Source organism: Equus caballus, chromosome 1 (assembly GCF_041296265.1).
Source record: "Equus caballus isolate H_3958 breed thoroughbred chromosome 1, TB-T2T, whole genome shotgun sequence".
NCBI lineage: Eukaryota > Metazoa > Chordata > Mammalia > Perissodactyla > Equidae > Equus > Equus caballus.
The window spans coordinates 60,500,496-60,522,229 of record NC_091684.1 but is presented as its reverse complement, the minus strand read 5'-3'; the positions used below and the strand labels follow the sequence as shown (position 1 = coordinate 60,522,229).

At 54.6% G+C, this 21,734-nt stretch overlaps 1 protein-coding gene across 1 annotated transcript in view; it reads right to left on the bottom strand.

The window, feature by feature from the left end:
* Nucleotides 1-21,734, bottom strand: part of LOC138915047 (cadherin-23-like) — a 315,540-nt gene that overhangs the window by 102,836 nt on the left and 190,970 nt on the right. The window contains exons 10-11 of the mRNA XM_070226845.1: nt 10,854-10,966; nt 9,029-9,217 (exon numbers count right to left, since the gene is read on the bottom strand). Coding sequence (XP_070082946.1) covers nt 9,029-9,217; nt 10,854-10,966 — 302 coding nt within the window. The remainder of the gene's footprint in view (nt 1-9,028; nt 9,218-10,853; nt 10,967-21,734) is intronic.

The following is a 21,734-nucleotide window of genomic DNA, read 5'->3' as shown; positions in this document are numbered from 1 at the left end:
TTAGGAGGTGTCTGAAGCACCCGAGGACACCCTCTGGTTCTCAGGGAGGTTGGAGCTTAGCATGCTGGGAAGAATCACACCATGGGATGCAGCCACGCACAGAAAAATCCTAATAATCATCGTCGTCGTAATAAGAGCCTTGGCGAAGGCAACTGGGGAGAAATTAATGGGAAAAGCGCAGACGGGGCTGCCCTGCTCCCCCTGGCTTCCCTTCTACAGTGGCTTTGCTCTGAAGTCAACAGATATTTTCCTGGAGAGTCTAATCTTGGGGGAGGAACCCTAGAAATGTGAGCTGAAGCTGTGACACAACAGAGGTCTTGCAAACAGACCCCTGCCCACTGCCAGGGCAGAGGGCGGGGGAGCGGAGGTGCAGAGCACCACGGATTCCAGGTACCAGCTGTGTTGACACTGCTTTGGGTGGACACTTAACCTCTGCTATGCAACAGAGTCACCAGAAGACATTTTAGAAATAGGAGCAGCCAGAATAGACACCTTGGCCTGGGGAATGGGGAACGAGGTGAAGACAATGCTGACCTCCACTTCTCCACATGCCTCGCCTTGGTTGCTCCCTGTACCAGAGCCCTCACCCCCTACCTCCTCTCAGCTTTACTTCACTGATGAAATCACAAGCTGGGTGACAGGTACAGCATGTCAGAGGCGTTTATACCTCCGGAGGGATTCTGTGGGAGGTGGGCAATTTCCAGCCAGATCCAGTTATCTCCCTGATGGAGGGAAGAAAGGTCTGGATAATCACACATCCAGAGAATGCACAAACCTCCCTCTGCCTCCATGGGATGCTGACTCAGCGCCCCCTCTCCTCGCCCCACCTCTTCCCTGCTTCTAGAGTTTGGTGGCTAGTTCAAATTGCTTTGGAAAATAGGAAAACGGAGGTCTGTGCCCTGGGTCGCATCAGCAGGTGGGGAGGGTTTAGGGCAGCTGGGACTGTGGCCTGGGCTGGCAGGGGCGCATATGTCCCGGGTCTCTACCAAGCAGATGCTGGTGGAAGGATTTATGGGGCCCAGTTGAACAGTGGCCTGGAGGGTCCAGAGCTGGGAACCGGACCCTCAGCTGAATGTGTGACGCAGAGCAAACAGGCCCCCTGCTCCCACCCTACCCAGCCCCACCCCAAATGGCTCAGGGTGCCAGCTCCGAGAACCAGCAGATCGTCAGCCTTCCAGCAAAAGCCCGAGGAGGGACTAGGCTGAGGCGGCAGTCAGTGAGGACGGGAACTACGGAGCTCACCTTTTTTGGGCCATGGACCCCCCACAGTCTAGTGAAGCCCACAGACCGCCTTCTCAGAATAACGTCTTTAATTGCATAAAATAAAATACATGGGAACACAGAGTCAACTAACTATTTTGAAATACAGTTGCCCCAGTATTTTAAAAGGGTCTTATAGTAGAACCGTGTGTTTCTCAATGCATTAAACATGAGATTTGGCAGCAGGTGTAATACCTGCTATAATTTCCAGGTAGTGACGAGTGTAAATGCTGTTTTGAGGTCTCTGTAACACCTGTAATGTGAGATGGAAATATTGGCGAACTCTCGTGGGGTCCGAGCCACGGTACCACTACGCTACTCTGTGGTTGGCTTCTATTTCCACAATTAAAGGGGGCTGAGGTTCAGCTGGAAGTCAGTGGAAATAAAGAGGCAGATTTTTCTCCATCCAGGGTCACAGATGCCTTGGGGGAGGGTTCGTGGGCCCCCCTCCCGGGCTAAGAACCCCTGGACTGAAAGGAAGCCTGGGAGGCGCCGAGAGAGATGCAGCCACAACCCTGCAGGGCCGCGTGTGGAGAGGGGCCAGAGAAACAGCAGGCCGGACAGACTGACTAATGGGAACAAACGCGAAAATAAATTTAAACAAATACAAGGCCGCGCGCTGTGGCTCCCTCACAGGCCTGGAACACATGTGGAATGGAAAATGAGGGGGATGGATAAAAATAAAGGCCGAGATTAGCAGGAGAACAAGAACAATCCCCTTCTCACTGCCCCCCCCATCCCGGCAGATAAACCCAGTATCTCGGAATATGGCTTTTTCTCTCGTCATTTACTTTCTTTTATTTATTTATTTGGTAATGTTTTCTCCTTGGGGAGGTGGGTAATTCTCTCTGTTTTTTTCCTATGCCCCTCAAACAAATGAATCGTGTCATCTCCTGGCTGAAATAGAAATTAGGTCCTGCCAGATGTGTCCTCGTTCACCTCTGCGGTGCAGGTGCCCCTGCTGCCTTACCGCCACCCCCAGCCATGCTGGAGGTGGAAGAGCCACCAGCTTGGTGGAACCAAACCTTTGAGAATGGGGAGCCGTGGTGACAAATGTGGGGCCCCACAGTACATGCATGAGGCATAGGATTGAGAGTTCAAGGTGAAGTTCTGCGACCTGGCTGTGTGACCTTGGGCAACGTCCTTAACCTCTCTCATCTTCAACTTCTTCCTCTCTGAAAAGGACACAATGATACACATATCTCATGGGTTGGGGATATTAATCGTTAAAATTTAAAGAGTGATTTTCATGGGCATTGTTCTAAGTATATATATTAACTCACTTAATCCTCAAAACAACTCTGTGAGGTAGGTACTATCATTGTCTCCATTTTGCAGATAAAACTGAATCTGAGAGGATAAATAAGTCCCCTAATATCACAGGGATCAGAAGTTGCAGAGCCAGAATTTGAACCCAGGCAGTCTGGCTTCAAAGCCCTTATTTCTAACCACTCCAGCTGCCTCTCTCTTTCTTACCTAAGAAGGGATGCTCCAGGGGGTACCAAATAAACAATCACACGGGCGGGCTGGGACAGGTCAGGGGGACGATGAGGCCCACAGAGGTGCCGGGCCCCTCTGCCCAAGGCAGGGACAGAGGCAGCTGGAGCAAGTTCGGGCAGGGAGATGGCCGACGTCGGGAGCAGGGTGGAGGGGAAGGTCAGGTGGCACCCTCCCCTGCCTACCCAGGTCCTCTTGGACAAAGAGAATGTCGGGATGTGTAGAGTCCTGAGGCTGACCGGTCCAACCTATGGCTTTCCAGAGGTGGACACTGAGACACAGTGGGGACTCACCTGGCCTCACTCCACGTGTGAGGAGCAGATGGGTGGGACGCAGCTTCCCTGTCTGCTCCCCGCCCTCTCTGGGCAGTGGGGCAGGTCTGGCAGCAGAATGCCACGGGCAGAGGTTAAAACCCTGGGCCCATTCTAACTTGGGAGAGCGTTTGTCACAAAGACAGAAGGTGGCACTCAGCATCTTCCCGGGAAGCGTGTGGAAGGCAGTTTCTATTGGACTTCTTGGGTTTCATTATAAGGGGACTGGGGTTCTCTGGCTCCCCGCAGACACCTTAAGAGGAAAATGTCTAAACTACATGGGAGCCTCAGCTAGACGCCAGGAAGCACGTGCTGGCTGGGACAGGTGGGCAAGGAGGGGGAGGTTTTCTGTGCAGGAGCCTTTGCTAGTTGCCCTGCTTCCTCCCTGACGGTCCGTTTTCAACACAGCCATCCACCGGCTCCTTAAGAAAGGTGACTCAGAGCATGCCAACCCCCTGGCACCCTGCCGGGCTCACAGTAGCGGAAAAACGCCTTCTTGTGGCTGGTAGGGCCTGGCCTGGCCCCCGATGACCACTGCGGCCTGGCCTCCTACGGCTCTCTCCAGCTCCCCGGGCCAGCCACATGGGCCTCTTTTCTGCTGCCTGAAACTGCCAGGCTGTCTCCCTCGTGGAGACCTCCGCCCTTGCAAGGGAGCACCGCTGCTGGAATGTTCTCCCTCCGCAGCTCCACGTGGCTGCCTCCTCCACACCACTTAAATGCAGCTAGAAGGGCACCTCCTTGGAAAGACTTCTGGGACCACAGAATTGAAAATATCCCCCTACCCCACCCCATTACTCACCCTGTCTACTGACTTCTCGACATTCATTTACACCTGCAATGATGTTGGTGCTTACTCCTCCGGCTGCCCCACTGGAATAAATACAAGCTCTTGGAGGGCACTATCTCCCCAGTGGCGGGCACACAGTAGGTACACAATAATGTTTATCGAGTGAATGCATGCATAATGTCACCACCTGTGTAAATTTCAATATAGTCCCTCAGAAAGGCGGGGGGTGGGGGGTAGGCGGTAAACTAATGAGGTCTAAAGGCCATTCTGAAACAGTTCCAATTCTCAGAAGCAGCCAGAACCAGGCAGTAGAGGCCTCTCTGGGGGCATATTGGCACCCCACTCTCCAGTCCAACCCCGCTCCTCTGCAAAAATATTCTCAAGGACAGCAGCAAATATGTTCTGAGAAGTTGCAGGTCAGAAACGAGACAGAAATAAAGTGGATCAAATCTCTCAACTCCTGAGAAGAAGGCAGAATGCAGGAGAATGGTATTGCTCCTGATGGTGCGGGAAAGGAACTGTCAATTTTCAGCTACGTCAACTGGGAGGGGTCGTGCACAGTGCAGAAACACTATTTAGAAACAACCCCCTTTGCTGGAATTTGTAAAGCAGCCAGAGGCACGATGGGCTCCTACACTCCCTGCTCTCCTCCCCAGTGCTTAGAGGCAGGATGCGGAACAGATACTCCACTTGCATCTATGTAGAAGAGTGTTTTCTAGGATAACTGAACAGAATATTCTAACCATCCCAGGACCCCGCCGTGCAGGTGGGCAGACACGACGGCCTGTGGCCGGCTCAGCTGTAGGAGGACCAGGGAGCTCTGTAGGTACCATAGGGAGAGGGAAAGCTGACCAAACTGGAGGAGGCACAGAGCGCATGGCGGGCAGGGGTGGGTTAGCATACGGTAGGATCCAAGTGTGTTCTTGAGTGTCGAGTGTGTTGCTTATGTCCTGTGGCTTCCAGAAAGCCAGGAGAGACAAGAGGAGAGCCATGAACAACCAGGGCGCGGGGAACGAGGCTGCCACAGGCTTTAATTTGAAACTCAGAGATGGGCTCCCACAGCAAGGCTGACTCCTGGGGGCTTTGCCTGGAGATTTTTTTTCGTGATTTGCATTTCAACCGTATATTTGCATCTCAACTGTCACGAGGTACAAATGGGCTGTTCTTGGTTTCAGCCCACCCCAGCCCTTCCTTTTCTGCCTTCTGTGACTTTTCTATAGCTGGGCAAAGGAGAAGAAATTACTCGGCAAGACTTGACAATGAGGACGGAGTCCTTGGGAGATAGAAAGGGCCTCTTTCAAGAACCTTTCTTGTTTTGAATGGTCAGGCAGAGCCTGAGATTCAGCAAGAAACTGAGCAGAATCTTAGGTCTGGAGGGGATGGCAGACATTAGCTAGTCTTTGTGAATTAGATTAGCCTCCTTATTAGGAATGACTGCCACAAAGTGCTGACTGAGAGATTAAACTGCTTCCTGCTTCCCCTTCTGTTTTCCATCAGCACCCTCTACTGTCCCACAGTGGACTTTTGAGGTCACCTTCCTACATTAACTCTGCTGGAACTGGGCTTCAGCACGGAGCACTGACGGACGATCCAGGTTGGATAAGGCCCTGGGTCACCTCGCTGCTACTTTTATCACTTACTCGTGCTTTAACTCAACACAGTGCCTATTTCTGCAGTGCCTCCCATGTGCCAGACAGAGTGTGAGGCACTGGGTACACTGGTGGGCAAGAGCAGACTGGCCCCCGCCTGCGGCTGGGCCAGTCTAATCCGGGAGACGGATACTACTGAGATCATCACTCTGACAAGCGCAAAATCAGCCATGGTGAGTGCAAGGCAGGGTCGCAAGGCCCCAGGGAACTATGACCAAGGGAGTTCGCCTCTCCTCGCGCTCCCTTCCCTCCTCCAAGTTTGCTCCGTAGAACACATTTTCTGCCACGCCTAGCAAATCCAGTCACGGACACCCAGATGCAACTCCCAACAGACGTCTTCTCCCCTCAGAAAGCAAACTGGAAGAAACGACAATTTTTTAAAAGTCTCTTTTACAGAACCTGTCTGATTTCTCTTTGGGGTTCCCTGATTTTTCACAGGTTCTGGGCACTCGGGCAGTGCTCAAGAGTCAGTGGCCTCTGTCTGCTGTTCCTGTTGGCAACATGGCTGAAAGCTCCACCCGGGAGCCCGGGCCCTGACCCTCAGCACCCAAGACTGGGCCCTGGGAGCATGGACCTGTGTAGATCTGAATCCTCCAGAGTTTTGGAGAGTGAAGAGATGGGAGACATGAAAAAGAAGGGAAAATTAGAAAGCATTTATCCCTCCTGCTTATTTAGGATCAGCCCAGGACCATGTCTGAGGTGGCTTGAGTACAGTGCTACTGGGAGACTGCAAGACGACCCAGATGACCTCAGGGCGGGGGCGTCTGGGCTGAGGGGCTGCCTCTCCCCTGTGATAGTTCTCTCTCTGCGCCTCACCCTGCCTTGGAGAAGGGGGACCCTGTGGAGAGGAGGCCAGTCCTCTGCTGTCAGAGGCAGTGGCCAACTCCCTGGGGAAGCACAGAATGGTCCCAGGCAGTGCTGGGCACCCTGTCCACAGTGGGCATGCTGATGCCTCTGCCTGGGGGGGGTGTGGTCACTAGTGGCAGGCTGGACCCTGACAGCCCTCAGCATTCCTGCAGACGCTTCAGACAGGCTTTCAGCAAAGGGAGCCTGAGAAAAACCCAAGGGGTCAGGTGACCTGGAAATCCCCCAACCCCAGAGCGGGGCCCTGGGGGTTCCGGCCCTGCTGGTGCTGATGCTCCCTGGACCCATCTGGTTAACATCCGTGTGTGGCAGGCACCGTGCTAAGTCCTATGTACGTGTCATCTCATCGCCTCCTCTCCACATCCCTCATCCACAGTGCTCGTGGTGGACACAAACATGTAGCTGCTTCCTCACTTTCCCCAGCCTTCTGGCAGTCAGGTGGGGGAACATAGCTAGTTCTGTCCCCTGGCCCTGGCTGGAAGTCACAGAGCCACTTCCGGGATGAAGCATAGAAGAGCTGGTGCTTTGCCCCCTAGCTGTCCCCTCCTACGGCAGTGACCAACGTAAGTGGGCAGTGTGCCCTTGATCACCTACACAGAGGGAGGCTACCTGCCCACCCGTGCTGGCCACGTTGTCTGAAGGAGAAACAAACTCTGTTTCAGAGTTAATGTTACGGCAACAGAAACTGACGGCTACGTTTTCTTTTTATTTCTTTTTTATACAGATGAGGAAAGTGAGGCTTAGAAAGGGTCAATGACTCACCCAAGGTTGCAGAGCTAGCAAATGGCAAGGATGGACTTGAACACAGGCCCCATCTGATTCCAGAGCCTATGTCGTGAACCACTACACGAGCTGCCTCCTCTCTGGGTGGCCTCCAGAATGGGGCCCAGATTCCTTGGCTTGGCATTCAAGGCCCTCCGAGGCCTGTGCCCCAGCCCACCTTCCCACAGCCACTACACAAGCCCTGCACCAGCACATCGGTTACTCCTGTTCTCTCCACCTCGCAGGTTTCTGCCTCCGGGGCCTCTCTGTGGGCCAATGCCTGGCCCACTGGCCTCCTGCGCTCCCTTCCACCATCTGATTTGTGCCCAAGGCTCAGGCCTAGTCCCCTCTCACTGTGGAGCCTTTCCCAATCTTCCCACCCTTCCTCAGCCGAGCTCTGGAGCCCTCATGCCCACGGTCACTGGACCCTGGACTCACACTCTGGCAGGGGCCTCTCTCTTCTTAGGCATCATGATCAGCCTGAAACCTAAGAAAGGCCTTTCTCCCGAGGTCCCATTCACGCAGCAGCCTCTAAAGGGGGTGCTGCACTCAGGGGCACGAGACGGTCCACTGGGGCGTGAGAAAGTGTCAGAACTGGTGTTTCTACCTGTTCATCTCCACCCTGTAAACTTTGTACATATTTGCATATGTTTTAAAATGCACAGACCATATTTGCATAAACACACGTGGCCCCTTGGGACGGGGACCATGGGTTACACTTCCGGGACTCCCTCAAGGGGCCAAATAGAGCTCCTAGCAAACAGTCGGTGCTCAGTACGTACTTTAGTTATGCCAGACAGAGAGGTATGGAATGACTTAGCAGGAGATGGAGGCACGTGTGCACACATGCACACCTGTGCACATGGTGGGAATGACTTGCCCTCGCAGCCCTGAGTCCTTGCGGGGGCGGGGGCCCCTGTCCAGTTGAGAGAAGCTGACGGGAGATGGGGAGGGATGTGGGAGGAAGGGCTCCTGGATGGGCATGCTGGGTGGTTTGCTGAGCAGCCAGAGCGGAGAGGGGCAGGAGGAATGAGAGGAACCAGGCCTGGAGCAAGGCCAACGTGCAAGCAGTGTGCAGAGTAAGCGCAGAGAAGCACCTCAGGCTGAAGACCCTGATGAAATTCCTGAGCAGCGTGGGCTGGGGGAGCAGCCGTAATAGAGAGAAGTCCTGTTAAGGTCTGTGGCTGCTGACAGGCGGGCAACACAGGGCATGAGAGGGGCCAGGGAGGAGGCAGCTGGGAGGGGCCCCGTGGGGAGAGAAGCCTGTCCCATCCAGGCCTGGCCCCTGGGCCAATGGCGCAGGGCGTGGCAGGGCTCATGGGGGCCACAGCCTGGCCTGGAGCCTCCTCCCTCCTCCCCTTCTCAAGCTTTCCTCACTCCTGGCCCATGTCCCTTCCTTCTAAGACCAGCCTCAGCCAGGCAGGCCCTAGGCAAAGGGCTGTGGGCGTCCCAGATCCCTCTGGAGTCTCCTTCCGGCCTAGGCTCCCCTGAAAGCATGCACACCCCTCGCACGGAAGAGGAGGAGTCACTATCACGCTAGAGCCGGAATACGACTTTCTTCCCAGGTCACCACTCATACAAGAGCTTTCACCTTTGTAAATTTCTATTGTTTGGTGTACGTTTTATGATGTCCATGCTAGATTAGTAGGATGATCACGTGTACAATTTCTAAATAAATACTGCACATGGGAGGTGTGTGTGCACACGCTCTTCGCAGGGTGCAAAGGAGTGATCCGAAAGCTTAGAGACCACCGACTTTTGCAGCCTCATCATTCTTAGGACACAGCAGGAGAGGGCACAGCAAGGTTTGCTTCTGTTCTACAGATGGTGTCCTTCCCAGGGTTGTACAGCCCAGGCAGGGCGTGGGTCTGGAGGAGCCATGCGTTCCAGGGACTCACCTCGTCCTTGTCCACCACCTGGATGAAGAGGGGGAGGGCAAAGCCGACCTGTGCCAGCTCAGTGATGGCCACGCTGTACTCAGAGCTGTTGAACTCTGGGGCATTGTCATTGATGTCAATAACCAGGATGTTGAAGGTCGTGGTGACTGTGGCATTGGATGGGGTGCGGTCATCATTCAGCTCTGTGCCCTGCAGATAGAGGACAAACACCCTGGGGATGAAGGTGGCCATAATCACAATAATAGCTATCACTACCAAGGCTTCCCAATGAGAAGCACTGTGCTTTATGTGAGTTGCTCCATCCAATCCTCACGACAACCCCAGGAGGAGATTCTATCATTAGCATCCCCATTTTACTGACCCTTATTTTACCAATGAGGAAACTGAAGCTCAGAGAGGTTAAGTAACTTCACAAGAACAAGGACACACAGCCACAGTAGATATCAAACTCAGGCTGTAGGATGCTAGAACCAAGGGGATGAGGTGAAGTGGGGATGACCAGACAGATCTGAGGGCTCGTCAAGGGGCAAAGGGAGAGTCTTTATTCAATTTGGCTGATGATGAAACCAAGGCCAAGAATTTTGTGCTAGCAGGTAGTTAAAACTTAATTCAGTATCTGCTATGGACTGAACACCATGCCAGGCACCATGAGGATCTGAGTAGGACTCAGCAATAGAAGGACTAAGATGCCTGGGGGCTCAGTCCCTGCACCAGGGCCCCCGGGCTCCAGAATACCCATTCCCAGTTCTGACTGCAAACTTCGCGACCAGAACCTCTGGGCGATAGGCCCAGGACTAGGTGTCTGTCACCAGTTCCCTGGGCATTTGGATTGACAGCCACATTTGGGAAGTCACCTCACATTTTATATAAAGATGGACAAAGTGGGCTCAGGGTCCCACAGTGAGTTGGGGACAGTGTTGGGACTGAGGAACAGGTCTCTCATGGAGCTGCCTGCTCTGCAGGAAGGGAGCAGAGACCCAAGGGGAGGCTGAGGGGGCCCGCGGGCTTGGCACTGGGTGGGGGAAAGGCAGTGTTAGCAGCCTCACGTGTACAGCGGCTGAAGAGGAAGGAGCCAGAGGGCGAGTGAGGGCCAGTTAATCCATTGCTGCCGCAGGCCCTCTCAAGGTCAAGGAGAGCAATTAAGGGCCAGGCTGGGCAGCACCATCCTCCCCACGCCGAAGGAAGGGCCTTGTTCCCAGAGCCCTTCTCCTTACAGTCCTTGTGCCCCCCACGCCCGCCCCCACCTCAATTGATGGCTGGGGCTGGGGAGGACCTTATGGCCCAGGCAGGATCCATACCCTAAATGGGTTTCCCAGGGAATGGCTCCACAAGTCACTGATTTTAATTAAAACCAGCCATGAGTGGCAGGCGGTTGCAGCTCCACCACACCTCCTGGGCGGGGACCCACTGCACTGCTGTTTCCTACCCAGGTAATAGCCCCACGGAAGCTGTGAGAACTAGAAATGGGACAAAACCCCAGAAATGGTATAAACCTAGCGATCTGAGCTGGCTACAACAGAGAACGTGGCATCACGGATAGCAGTGAGGACCATGGGGTAAGCACCTGCCATGTGCCTCCTCGTCCCTAATATGGGGATAAAAGTCCAGATCCTATATGGTCTCTGATAATGGCTTGAGCACCCAGCCAGCTCCCTGACACAGCCTACACCTGAGAAGCGTTCTTCCTTCACGACAGGGGCCTTGGGCATGAGTCCTGGGAATAGTGCAGGCTGCGAGACGCCTCCTGGAGCACTGCTGGAGGCTGGCCCCATGGCGTGGGCATCCCCTCTCCATGTGATGGAGGTGCCCGCTGCCTGGCTCTCACCTTCACCGTCAGGATGAAGCCGTGGCTGTACAGGGGGTTTTCCCGGTCCAGTAGGCCGTTCAAGGTCAGTGCTCCGCTGATGTAGTCCAGGGCGAAGATACTGTTGGTATTCCCTGCACGAGAGAGTAACATTCCAGGTATGACTGGGGCCCCGGGCCAGTGGACATGGGGCTGGGGCCAGGGCGCCTCCCTGGGCGTTAAGGATGATCAGTAACTTTAAACAGATGCCAGCTCCAGCAGTGATGGGGAGCGCTCTGAGGACACGGCCAGGCAGCGGCAGCGAGGATTCACAGAAAGAGAGCCTTACGTCCTTTCAGCCTTCCTCCCATCTCTCTAAGTCAGGAGAAAGTCTCGGTTTGGTGCTAATATGTGTCTAACACCACTCTAAGTCTTGCTTGTTCTCCTTTTTAACAAAGAGAGAGCAGGCTTCAGGCCCAGAGCCTTCCAAAGGGAGCAGCACCCAGGTAGGACTCAGCATCCGCCATGGTCTGAACATTGTGTCCCCCCAGAATTCACACGGTGAAATCCTAAGCCCGCACACATGGCAACATAAGCAGTCACTGGGATGCTGGCTGGGGGGGCCAGTAGGGGAGCCCTGTGCCAAGCAGGGAGGGCGAATGGTGGGTCTCACTCAAAGACTGATTGATTGATTAGTTCACTCTTCCTTCGAGTTCCTAGTGAGCACCTACTGTGTGCAAGGTGCTGGAGAATCATAGAGAACTGAAGGTTCATGCCTTCAGTCTCACAGTAAAGATCGACATTTATGACATAATCACACCATTGAACACATAAGTCCCTGTGAGCTAAAGTGCCTGAAGAAAAGCACCATGGAGTAGAGAGGTGGTTAAGATTACGCCCTCTGGAGGCAGACCGCATGGGTTCAGATCATGGTTCTGCTACTTGCTAGGTGGGTGGCCTTGGTCAAGTTACTTAACATATCTGGACCTCAGTTTCCTAGTCTGTAAAACAGGGGTACCAACAGTCCCCAGCCCCAAGCGTTGCTGTGAAGATCAAATGAGTTAATACAATGCTGGCACATAGGCAGCTCCCCACAAATGTTGGCTGCCTGAGCTTCGCCAAGATGACGCCACCGTGGTCCCCTCCTCCACCCCACCCCCAGCCAGGGAGCCTGTGCCCAGAGGCATCTGCTCAGCAGGGGCACAGTCAACCCCTCCTCTTGCCAGGACAGCCTCAACCAAGGGCCATGTGCACAAGGCGGTGGCCCTGAGGCCAAGGTCCAGAGCAAAGCCCTTAGTCCACAGGGCATTGCAGCCAGGGCTCTGGCCCCTGCTCTTACGTCACTCACCCCTCAGGATGAGTCATCACTTCCTTGCTTCTTCCCTTATCCCCCTCTCCCACCAGCCTCCCTTGGGGGTGGGGAGGCTGTGGGTTTGGCAGCCACACACACAAAATTTCCTCTGCTATCCTGGAAGCAGATACCACCACGTCAACCCTCTGGTCTCCCAGACATCCTTTATGCAAGTCCCATGGGGACTGGCCGGGGAGGCTCATGGGACGCTTCTCACCTGTTCAGCCCCCATTGCTGAGCAGAGGGCAGCTGCTTCCCCTGGGCTGACAGGTGCTGTCCCAGGTGTGTATGGAGATACCCGGTAGGGGAGGGGTTCTGGGGTGGCGTCGGGTGGCACCTCGAGTGCCCTAAGGCTTCTGGGAGCTGGTGACTTAAAGTGCTCACACAGGTCATTGCTGGTCCCGCTGGCTCTTTGGGGGCATTTACCTCCTCTGGAGTTCCAGGCGTCAGGACTTCAGATTTGCAAGAATGAGGCTGCGAGCCTGTGAATCAAGCCTGCCAAAGCATGAAAGGCTGCCAAAGGAGTCGCAGCCTTCTTTCTCCTATTTATTAAAAACAGTAGCTACTATTTAGTGAACATGTACACATGCCAGGCACTGAGCTAAGCTGTTGGCAAAATTATATTACTTAGTCTTCACAATAACAGTATCAGAAGATATCCCGTGTTAAGTGTGAGGAAGCAGGCTCACAAGAGACGTGAGATAACGTGTCCAAGGCCACGTGACCAGCACATGGGCAGCCGGGGCTTGGATTGGTGTCCCTCTTTCCCTCCCTGCAGGCATTGGCCCTACACACATTTGCACCCCGTCTGCACCTGGATTGTGCTAAGGCACAAGGGAACCAGGTGAGACAAATAAGAGATCATCCTTCACAGAATGAAGTGGCAACAAAGCTGCTTTTTTCTCAAGAGGGAGTCCTAGCTAAAAACCATTATGCATTCTGGAAAGTTCTGGATAAATTCCTCCATGACAGGATTTTATGTAGCAGCAGCATGTCCATGTGGCGATGTCTTCTAGGCAGGGAGGGCCCACAGTGGGGACTAGAGTGGGAAGGCAGGCTGCAGAAAGGAGCTGTCAGCACAAAGGGGGTGACACACACAGGCACTGGCAAGGCAGCTGCAGTGAGGACAAGCAGGAAAATTTAGACAGCCAGGCAGTGGTCAGAGAGGAGGTGGGAAACCAGCACAGGGCCAGGAGCCTGGAAGCAGGAGAGGAGGAAGTTCTGAGTCAGAGATGGTCAGCAGGGTTAAACAGTGCCGAGAGAGAGAGGCTCCGGAGACGGGAGATCCAGCGAAGGCCCCCGCTGGGATCTTCAGATGCCCCCAGAGGTCAGACTGTGAGCTCCTGAGGGAAGGTGGGGCCCGTCAGTGGGGACAGTGAGGGCAGGTAGGCCTGCGGGAGTTTGGTGTGAAAAACAAGAGAGGCAGAGTGGCAGCTAGAGGGCGCAGCAGAGTCAAGCACAGGGCTTCTGTGTCACACTATGGTCAAAGACGGGGAGGAAGGGGGAGACGGAACCAGGACGGGAGGGGGTAAAGGGGGGTAGGTGGTCAGACTTGGGGAGTGGAGGAGTGGTTCTCTTTGAGTCTGGGGGGCTTCCCCTCCCAACTCCTCGTTCCTTCGAGGCTGGCAGGCACTCCCCTTCCCCAGGCGCCCCTCCTCCTGGCCCCTGCCAAATCTCATCACTCTCACATCTTGTCCCCTTGTTATCTGGCAGGCAGCATCCTGACCCGTGGCAAAGCTGGGTCTGGGTGAAAAGCAGTTTAGAGCGGCTGATGGTGCGTGTGGGAACACAGGCTGATGACTTTCAATTGCTTTGTCTGCTCCGCTGGGCTAACGGCGACCGCTCTCGCTGCCCTCCAAGTTAAAGGAAAACCAAGGGCTCCCTCCTGGGCCCTTCCCATTCTTAAGGCCCACCTCCAGCATCTCCGGCCTCAGGAAGCCCATCCTGGAGGCCGTGTCCTCTGTCCCTCTCCGATCCCCGGTGCAGGGCGGGCAGCCTCCGAACTGCCCCGTGGCGTGGGGCTTCCCTGGTTCTCATGCCCAGAGACCCAACACAGCCTTGAGGATAAGGGCTGGGGTCTCTCGCTTCTGTCCCCGGTGGTACCCAGACACAGCTCATTACCTATCTGTTGCATGCCGAAGCTTCGCTGCCCCGCTGCAGTGATCGGAAAGCCTCGACGAGCACACACGAGGTGGGGGCCTGCCCTGTGCTGGGGCCATGGGGGAGAGAGGAGAAGAAAGTCGTGCTTATGAGGAGCTCACAGTCTAGTCAGACTCGGGGCCTCGGCATCCACCCACTCCAACGCCAGCCACTCAGTGGAGGCAGGAGGCTGAACGAGATGACCTGTGGGACCCTGATCCCTCAGCCGGCCTCTGACTTGGTCGCCGCGCCCTCCCCTCGTCCAGATCCAGGGACACTGCCCAGAGCAGTGAGTGGAACTGGGATCTGCCCCGCTTCCCTCTGGAGGTCTCTCTACTCAGAGTCTCTGTCTGGAGTCTATTGCATCGACACCCAGGTGAGGACTGCCTACTGTGGACAAGCTCACAGGATGAGAAAAGACGTCGGCACCAACAACAGATCTGCCACTTAGCGGCCGTGAGACCTCCTGCAAACCGCTAACTCCTCTGAGCCAAATTCCTCATCTGTAAAGTGTGGATAACAGTTCCCACTCACTGGGCTATGTGAGGACCAGGTGTGACCATGTATGTAAAGCACCCATTGTGGTGCCCGGCACACAGTAGGTGCACGTTTTGGTCCCTGTTCCTTCTTTTCCTGCTCTGCCTGCTTTCTGAGAAGAAGACTCAAACCAGGCTATTCCCAACTGTGGCCCATCTCATCCAGAACAAGCTGTGAGGGGCTCTCCCCACAGCAGCCAACGTGTATTGTGCTGGAACTGTGCAAAGTGTTTCGTGTGCATATCTTTCTCAATTTTCAAAAACCCCCATGAGACAGGGTACTATTATCCCCATTTCTCAGATGAGGAAACTAAAGCACAGAGAACAACTCCCACTAGGTCATTCAGGTGGTGAGGGGTGGAGCAAAGACTTAAACCCAGCTCCCACTGAGCTGGAGTTCCTGTCCTACCCAGAGGCCCATGGGTTTTCCTTGCCCCCCGCTAGGGGTGCCCAATAAACAGCCACATGTGTGCAGCCTGGCCGTCCGGGCCAACGGGGCAGGCTGGCCTGCAGGCCCATCACTGCCCAGGAACTCTGACTGGCGTGGGGCTGTATCACTGTATAAGGGAAATTGGGAATCAGTCTGAGATCTGGGCTTTGGGCAAGATAGCTTATGAATTAAACATTGTTACTCAGCCACCTGCTGACAAAGGGGCCGTGTCCTGGGTGGTACCTGGGCCGGGCTGCATTCATCAGCTCCGCGGTCAACATATGGCAACCAGCGATGTGGGTTTCCTCGGCTTTCAACCAGAGAAGAGACGCAGGCTGAGAGCTTGCTGCCCCTCTGAGGGACCCTCGAGGAGTGGGGTTAGGCCTCCCCCTCCCCAAAGCTTTTCCCGAAGCCATCTGGAACCCTCTCGCTGCAGATCTTTGCTGGGGGCCTCGCCTGCTTTACGGTCTCAGCTCAAATGTCACCTCCACAGAGGAGCCCTCCCTCCTCACCCCGCGGTCCCACCCTCACCCGTCTCTCTCTACCCCGCTATGCTGTTTTCTTTCTTTCTAAGCACTTCCACTTTCTGAACCTCTCTCTTCTTCTGTGTACATGTTGCTTCCTGTCTGTCTGCCCCCCCAGAATGTAAGCCCCAGGAGGGCAGGGATTGGCTTCCCCGAGTGCCCAGCTGCTACACAGCAGGTGCTCAACCAACATCCTCTGAGTGAATGAACGAATGGACTGAAGCAGGGACGTCTGGGGGCCATTCTGAGGCCAGGGTGAAAGGCCATAGGTCAGAAGGGTCCTGGATGACTTACAAGGTCACACATCATGAGACCATAATGTGCCAGGGCCCTGAGGAGGGAGCAGCCAGTTAGCAATTCCGGTTGGGTCTAGCCTACCCTCCGATGCGCCCACAGTGCTCTGCTGTCTGAGCTGAGCGTGTCTCAGTTAATCACAGTTATTACTGTCCACTCAGGGGGAGACAACCTCCAAGCCGCTCAGGTAGGTGTGAACTGCAGTCTGCTTGTCCCGCTGGCAGTTCACAGGACGACGGTTCTCATCAAGCTCACTTAAACCAACAAGTGATTACCTCTCCTAATAAGACTGCAAACTGGACTCTGATTAATTTGCTAATAACCGTCTCCAGTTTATGAAACATTAACCTGAATAGCCAAGGATAGTAAAACCTATTATGTTAGGGTTGCTAAGGGTCAAGCCATGCCCCTTACCCACAGCAGTGCCTGGCTCCCTGGATGGGGAGCCTCAGACCGGCGGCCCCTGGTCCTCCGAGGACACTTTAATGGGGAGTGGCAAGACCTCACCAAGGGCTATGGCTTGGATCAGGATCTCCCCGTTTGCTGAAGAACCTTCACTCTGCAACTGAGGGAATCTCTCTGAAGGGATAATCCTGGATGTGCCCACAAATGCAGCTGCCAGGATGTTCACCACGATGCTGGTTAGTAAGGAAAACTGAGAACAGCCTAAGTGTCCCACAGCGGGGAGCAGTTAAATAAGCTATGGGGTAGGCTTCGGTCAGCCACCAAAAATAATGCTGCAGGAAGAAGCTGGTGACTTGAAAAGACAGATGTTGAAGACACGTTTTTCTTTAAAGGAGTCACAAAATAGCATAGTTCTGTAAGACATATTTTTTTGTTGTTGCTGAAAAACATATGCAAAGAAAAAGAAATGAAATGTTAACAAAACCTTACAAAGATTATCTGAGTGGCGATGCTTGAACGGGGCTCTCATCGCAGCACTACTGACATTCGGGCCAGACGAGCCTTTGCTGTGGGGACGCGATGCACCCTATGACATCTAGCAACGTCCCCGGCCTCCAACCCCTACATACCAGTAACACCCCTTCCCCTAGCTGTGACACCAAAGATTCTTCAGACATTGCCAAATGTCCCTGGGGGGGCGGGTGGCACAGCGGTTCCTAGTTGAGAACCACTGCTCCAGAACCATTTCGACTTTTCCCTTTTGACTTATTTGAATTATATTTGTTAAAAAACAAGTTAATATGAGTTCATTTAAAGAATAATCTCCAAAGTTCTAGAACTAGACAGTGGTGATGGTTGCACAACATTGTGAATGTACTTAATGCCACTGAACAGGACACTTTAACGCAGTCAGTGTTATGCCATGTATATTTTACCACAAAAAAGTTCCCCGATGTTTGATGATGCGCGTCTGTGTTTTCAGCTGGGGCCAGGTGCAGACTGATTTGGAAATGGATTTGCTCTAGTGAGTAATTCGTCCTCTACCTGGTTACCAGCGGCACTAAAGACAACTTGCTGAACTTAATCTCCCTGAGGACGGGGACCTTTCCTGCCCTGGCCGCTGCCACGTCAGCCAGGACAAAGGAAGGAATCTGCTCACAGAGGGTCAGCAAGGCTCTGGGGAGGCTGAGCAGCGTGAGATGAAGTCTCTGCTCCTAAGGGACGTCCAGTCTGATAAAGAAACAGGCCCTGTGAGGGCAGCGCCCAGCCCTGCTGAGGGCGGCCCACGGGGCTCGTGCCGGGGCCAGGAGGGGGTCAGGCTCCTGCAGCGGGGACTGGGAGGGCAGGCTGGGCAAGTACAGGGAGGCAGAGGGCAGTCCTGTCAGGGGCTAGCACGAGGACGGAGGTGGGGCGGGGGGGTGTCATCGTTCCACAGCGGGGGAGCCAGCAGGAGCACAGAGTTCAGGAAGTGGTGTCAGGAGTGGCCAATGCCCGGAGGTGGGAGCCTTGAATGCCAAGTAAGCAGTTTGCACTTTCATCCTCAGGGGAGTCCCTGGAGGTAGGAAGACCTGCTGATGCTGAGGGCGTTGACTGGGCGATGGCAGTGAGAAAAGAAGCAAGAATAGGGCTGTGACGGCGGGCCCACTGTGTGTCGGGCAGGTCCTGGGCACTTCACGTGTGTTAGTCAATTACTCCTCACGGCACCTCCACGTGCAGGGCGTCAGCAACAGCAGCATTATTCCATTATCACTATTCCCATTTTACGGGTGAGAAAACTGAGGCACGGGGGGATTAGGTGATTTGCCTGAAGTCCCTCTGCTGGGAAGTAGCAGATCCAGGACTCCAGGCCAGGCTGACTGGCCAGAGATGGGGATGACCTTGCTTTTGCCCGCTGGCAGAGTGCTCTTCATCTTTGTTCATATGAACGAGCTCACTGGATTCTCAAAATGCCCTGAGGCCAGCACGGCTACCCCATTTATGAGACGGGGAAACTGAGGCTCAGTCAGGGAAGTGACACACCCAGGGACACGTGGCTGCTGAGTGACTGTGCTAGGATTAGGATGGGGTCTCTCAGGTCTCAAAAGTCCCCCGTGGTCGCCGTGGTCTCTCCTGAGTGGGGCGGCTACTCCCTCGGCCCTAGGGGCTGGAGGCTGGCCAGGACACCAGCAAGGTGAGGTGGAGGAAGGCAGAGGGGAGCAGATCCCTCCGGGACCCACCTGCTCACTGGCCTGCAGCCTGGTTATACCTCCAGGGCCTGGGGCAGGTGGGCCCAGAACACCCATTCCCACCCTCACCGGAGAGCCCCTATGGGCCGAGGGTGGGAGCCGAGGTGCACCGGTCCTCAGCCTGTCCCCAGAGGGCGGCCCGCTCTGCCCACGGCGGGGCCGGCTCACATAACTCACCTGAGGCTTGGCACTCCAGAGGGCATCAGGCGCTGGGAGATTTACGGGCTCCGATAAAGCCATCTCAGTCCTCACATAAGAGGCGTTTGATATTTGATGATCTGAAAGGCCTTGTCCGGAGGGGGAGTGTGAGTGGGGGAAGGAGGAGGGGAGACACTTAAGAAAACAAAGAGGATAGTGATCAGATGCCCAAGGAGACGGAAGCACGAAAGGGGGGTGCGTGCTGTCCGTCATCCTGGCCGCAGTCTCCCCTCCTCCAGCACCTCTGCTCTGACCCAGCAGTGGACATGGAAAGACAGGACCAGGGGACGGGGCTTCTTAGGGGATGGCGGCACAGAGACCACCGACCACACTGCTGGGCCTCTCTGTACCGGGCACAGGTCGGGGGGCGTGGGTAATGCCCCCAGGGAGCCCACCATCTGATGGGGAAGCCCAGTCACCCGCAGGGGAAGGACAAAACACATGTACAAGGAAGAGCTCATAAAGGACTTAACATGAGGTTAGGAGACTGGATTAGGCTTGTGGGCTTGTGGGCCTCTCTGAGCCTCAGTTTCCTCATCGTGGGTGAGAATACCTGCCAGACTCCCTGGGCTCTTTGGAGGTTCAATGAGATAATGGATCTGAAAATGCTCTACAAACTGTGAAGTGCTGAGTGGATGTCAGGTATGTATCAAGAAGGTGAACCAGTTGTCTGGGCAGGTGGAAGGAAGCAGCACCTGGAACTGGATGACGTTAGAGAGAAAAGATTGTGGAGAAGGGGGTGGGGTGCGGTGCAGCGTGGTGGCAGGCGCACACTGACGTCCATGGGACGAGGAGGCCTGGCGCCCCGGAACCTTGCCTTCCAATCCTATTTCCCAGGGTCCAACCTCGTGCTCTAACTGCCGCCTGCTCACTTCCTTGTCTCGTCATCAACGTGATCATGTGGCAGAACCTCGGGCATCAGAGAGCCCTGAGTTTGAATCCTGGCTCCACTACTTCTGGCCACGTGACTCGAGCCTCAGTCTCCTCACCCACCAAGAAGAGATAATAGTGGAATTTGTCCCCTGGGTCTGCTGGGAGGATTCAACGAGAGGACCAGCACGGAGCTGGCAGTGCTCCCTAAGTGGCAGAGTCTTCCCACATTCCCTGTCCCTTTCCCTCCCCGAGTGCTGGTCCCAACAGGCCCTCAGCCGCCCGGCTCCGGCCCCAAGTGCGGCAGGTTCCAGAGCGAATGACTTTCAAATCTGGGAAGGAGAGCCCATTGCACACGCCTTGGGCTGGGTAATTTATGAGTCAAATTGTGCTCCGTCAGGGCTCCGCGGCTCAGAAATAGATGTGGTCGGACGAGGTTCAGGGAGCCAGCCTCAGACACAGTTATCTTCATAGAAACTGGCCACCAGCTGGCAGAGCCGGCCCGGACAACTGACCTTGAGGGGCTCCCTGGGGGCCGCACAGCCCCCTGAGCCTGGCCCCTGCTCTGAGTCCTGAAGAGAGGACAGAGAACGGCCTGGGGCTCAGGAGGACAGCTGGGGACCCTGGGCAGGTTACTTAACCTCTCTGGGCTTCAGGTCCTCCCCTGTTTAAAAAAGAGGGGACTTTTTGATGGCAGTGCTTTTTCAAGTGTCTTTGTTTTCATAGCAAATCCTCTTATCAGACAAAATCTCGCACAGAAGCCCAGTAAATAAAATAGCCCAAAACAGAGCTAGCTGTCCCAGCTGAGGCAGATGAGGGGGAGTGCTGGTGTCCAGAGGGGCCCTGAGAGACAGGCTGGGGACCTGGGGTTTCAGGGCACCTGGAAGTCCCCACGGACTCTCGGTTCTAGGATTCCACAGTTGTCTCTGAGCGCTCAGCCAAGGATGCATAGGGCCTGACATCATGCCATCTAGGCTACTCGAGGACCAAGAAACACTGCCTGGGCAGGTGAGGCTCCCGAGGGCCAGAGGATCAACCCCTCTTCGTCTGGATCTGATCTTTTGGAAAGGGGCAGATGTTGTAGTGGCTAGGACCATGACTAAAATCTCAGCATCACTCCTCACAAGCTGTGTGACTGTGGTCAAGTTACTCACCCTCTCTGGGCTTTAGGTCCTTTGGCTGCAAAAGGAGAGGATAATACCTATCTCATAGAGCTGATGAGAAGACAAAAGCGGGTAATGCATGTATTGAGTTCAGCACATCGAAGTGCTCAATAAATACTATTTGTTGTAAATTCTTTCGGGAAAGGAAGGAAACCAGGTATTCGACTCATCGTGTGCTGCGTAAATCTCACTACCACCTCACTGATCCATAAACCGAGGGGGGGCCCAAAGAATTTGTCCCCAGTCACGTGGCTGGTAAGCAGTTGAGCTGGAATTTGAACCCACAGGCTTACATGCCAAAGCCTGTGCTCTCTCCTGCTCCTCCCCAGACGCACAGCCTCCAGAAGGCCCACCAGCAAAGGCCCAGTCTCCTGAGGTTGGAGGGCTTTCCAGCATCTGGTCAGTGACTCAGAGTGCAACACCAAAGCAGATGTTTCTGGTCAGGGGATGATTGGGGGAAAAAACTGCAGATTTAGTCAAGTATAAAATCCACCCAACAATGTGGGAAAAAAATCTTGTGTTCTACTGAAAATGAGTCAGAATCATCACATTCACAAGAAAAGATGGCAAATTTGTCCTATGGGGCCCGAGGAAGGTCAAAGTTTCCCAGAGGGTGTCCGCGGGAAATCTGACGCATGGGGTACACAGGAAAGGCCAACTTTAAAAGCATCTGTGGTCAAATAAATTTGGGAAACGCTCAACAGGTATCTTCACTGCAGGACTTGTCAGAGCCTTTAATGTGCTAATGTGCATTGTGACCTGCCAGGACAAGGATGTTGTGATGTAGT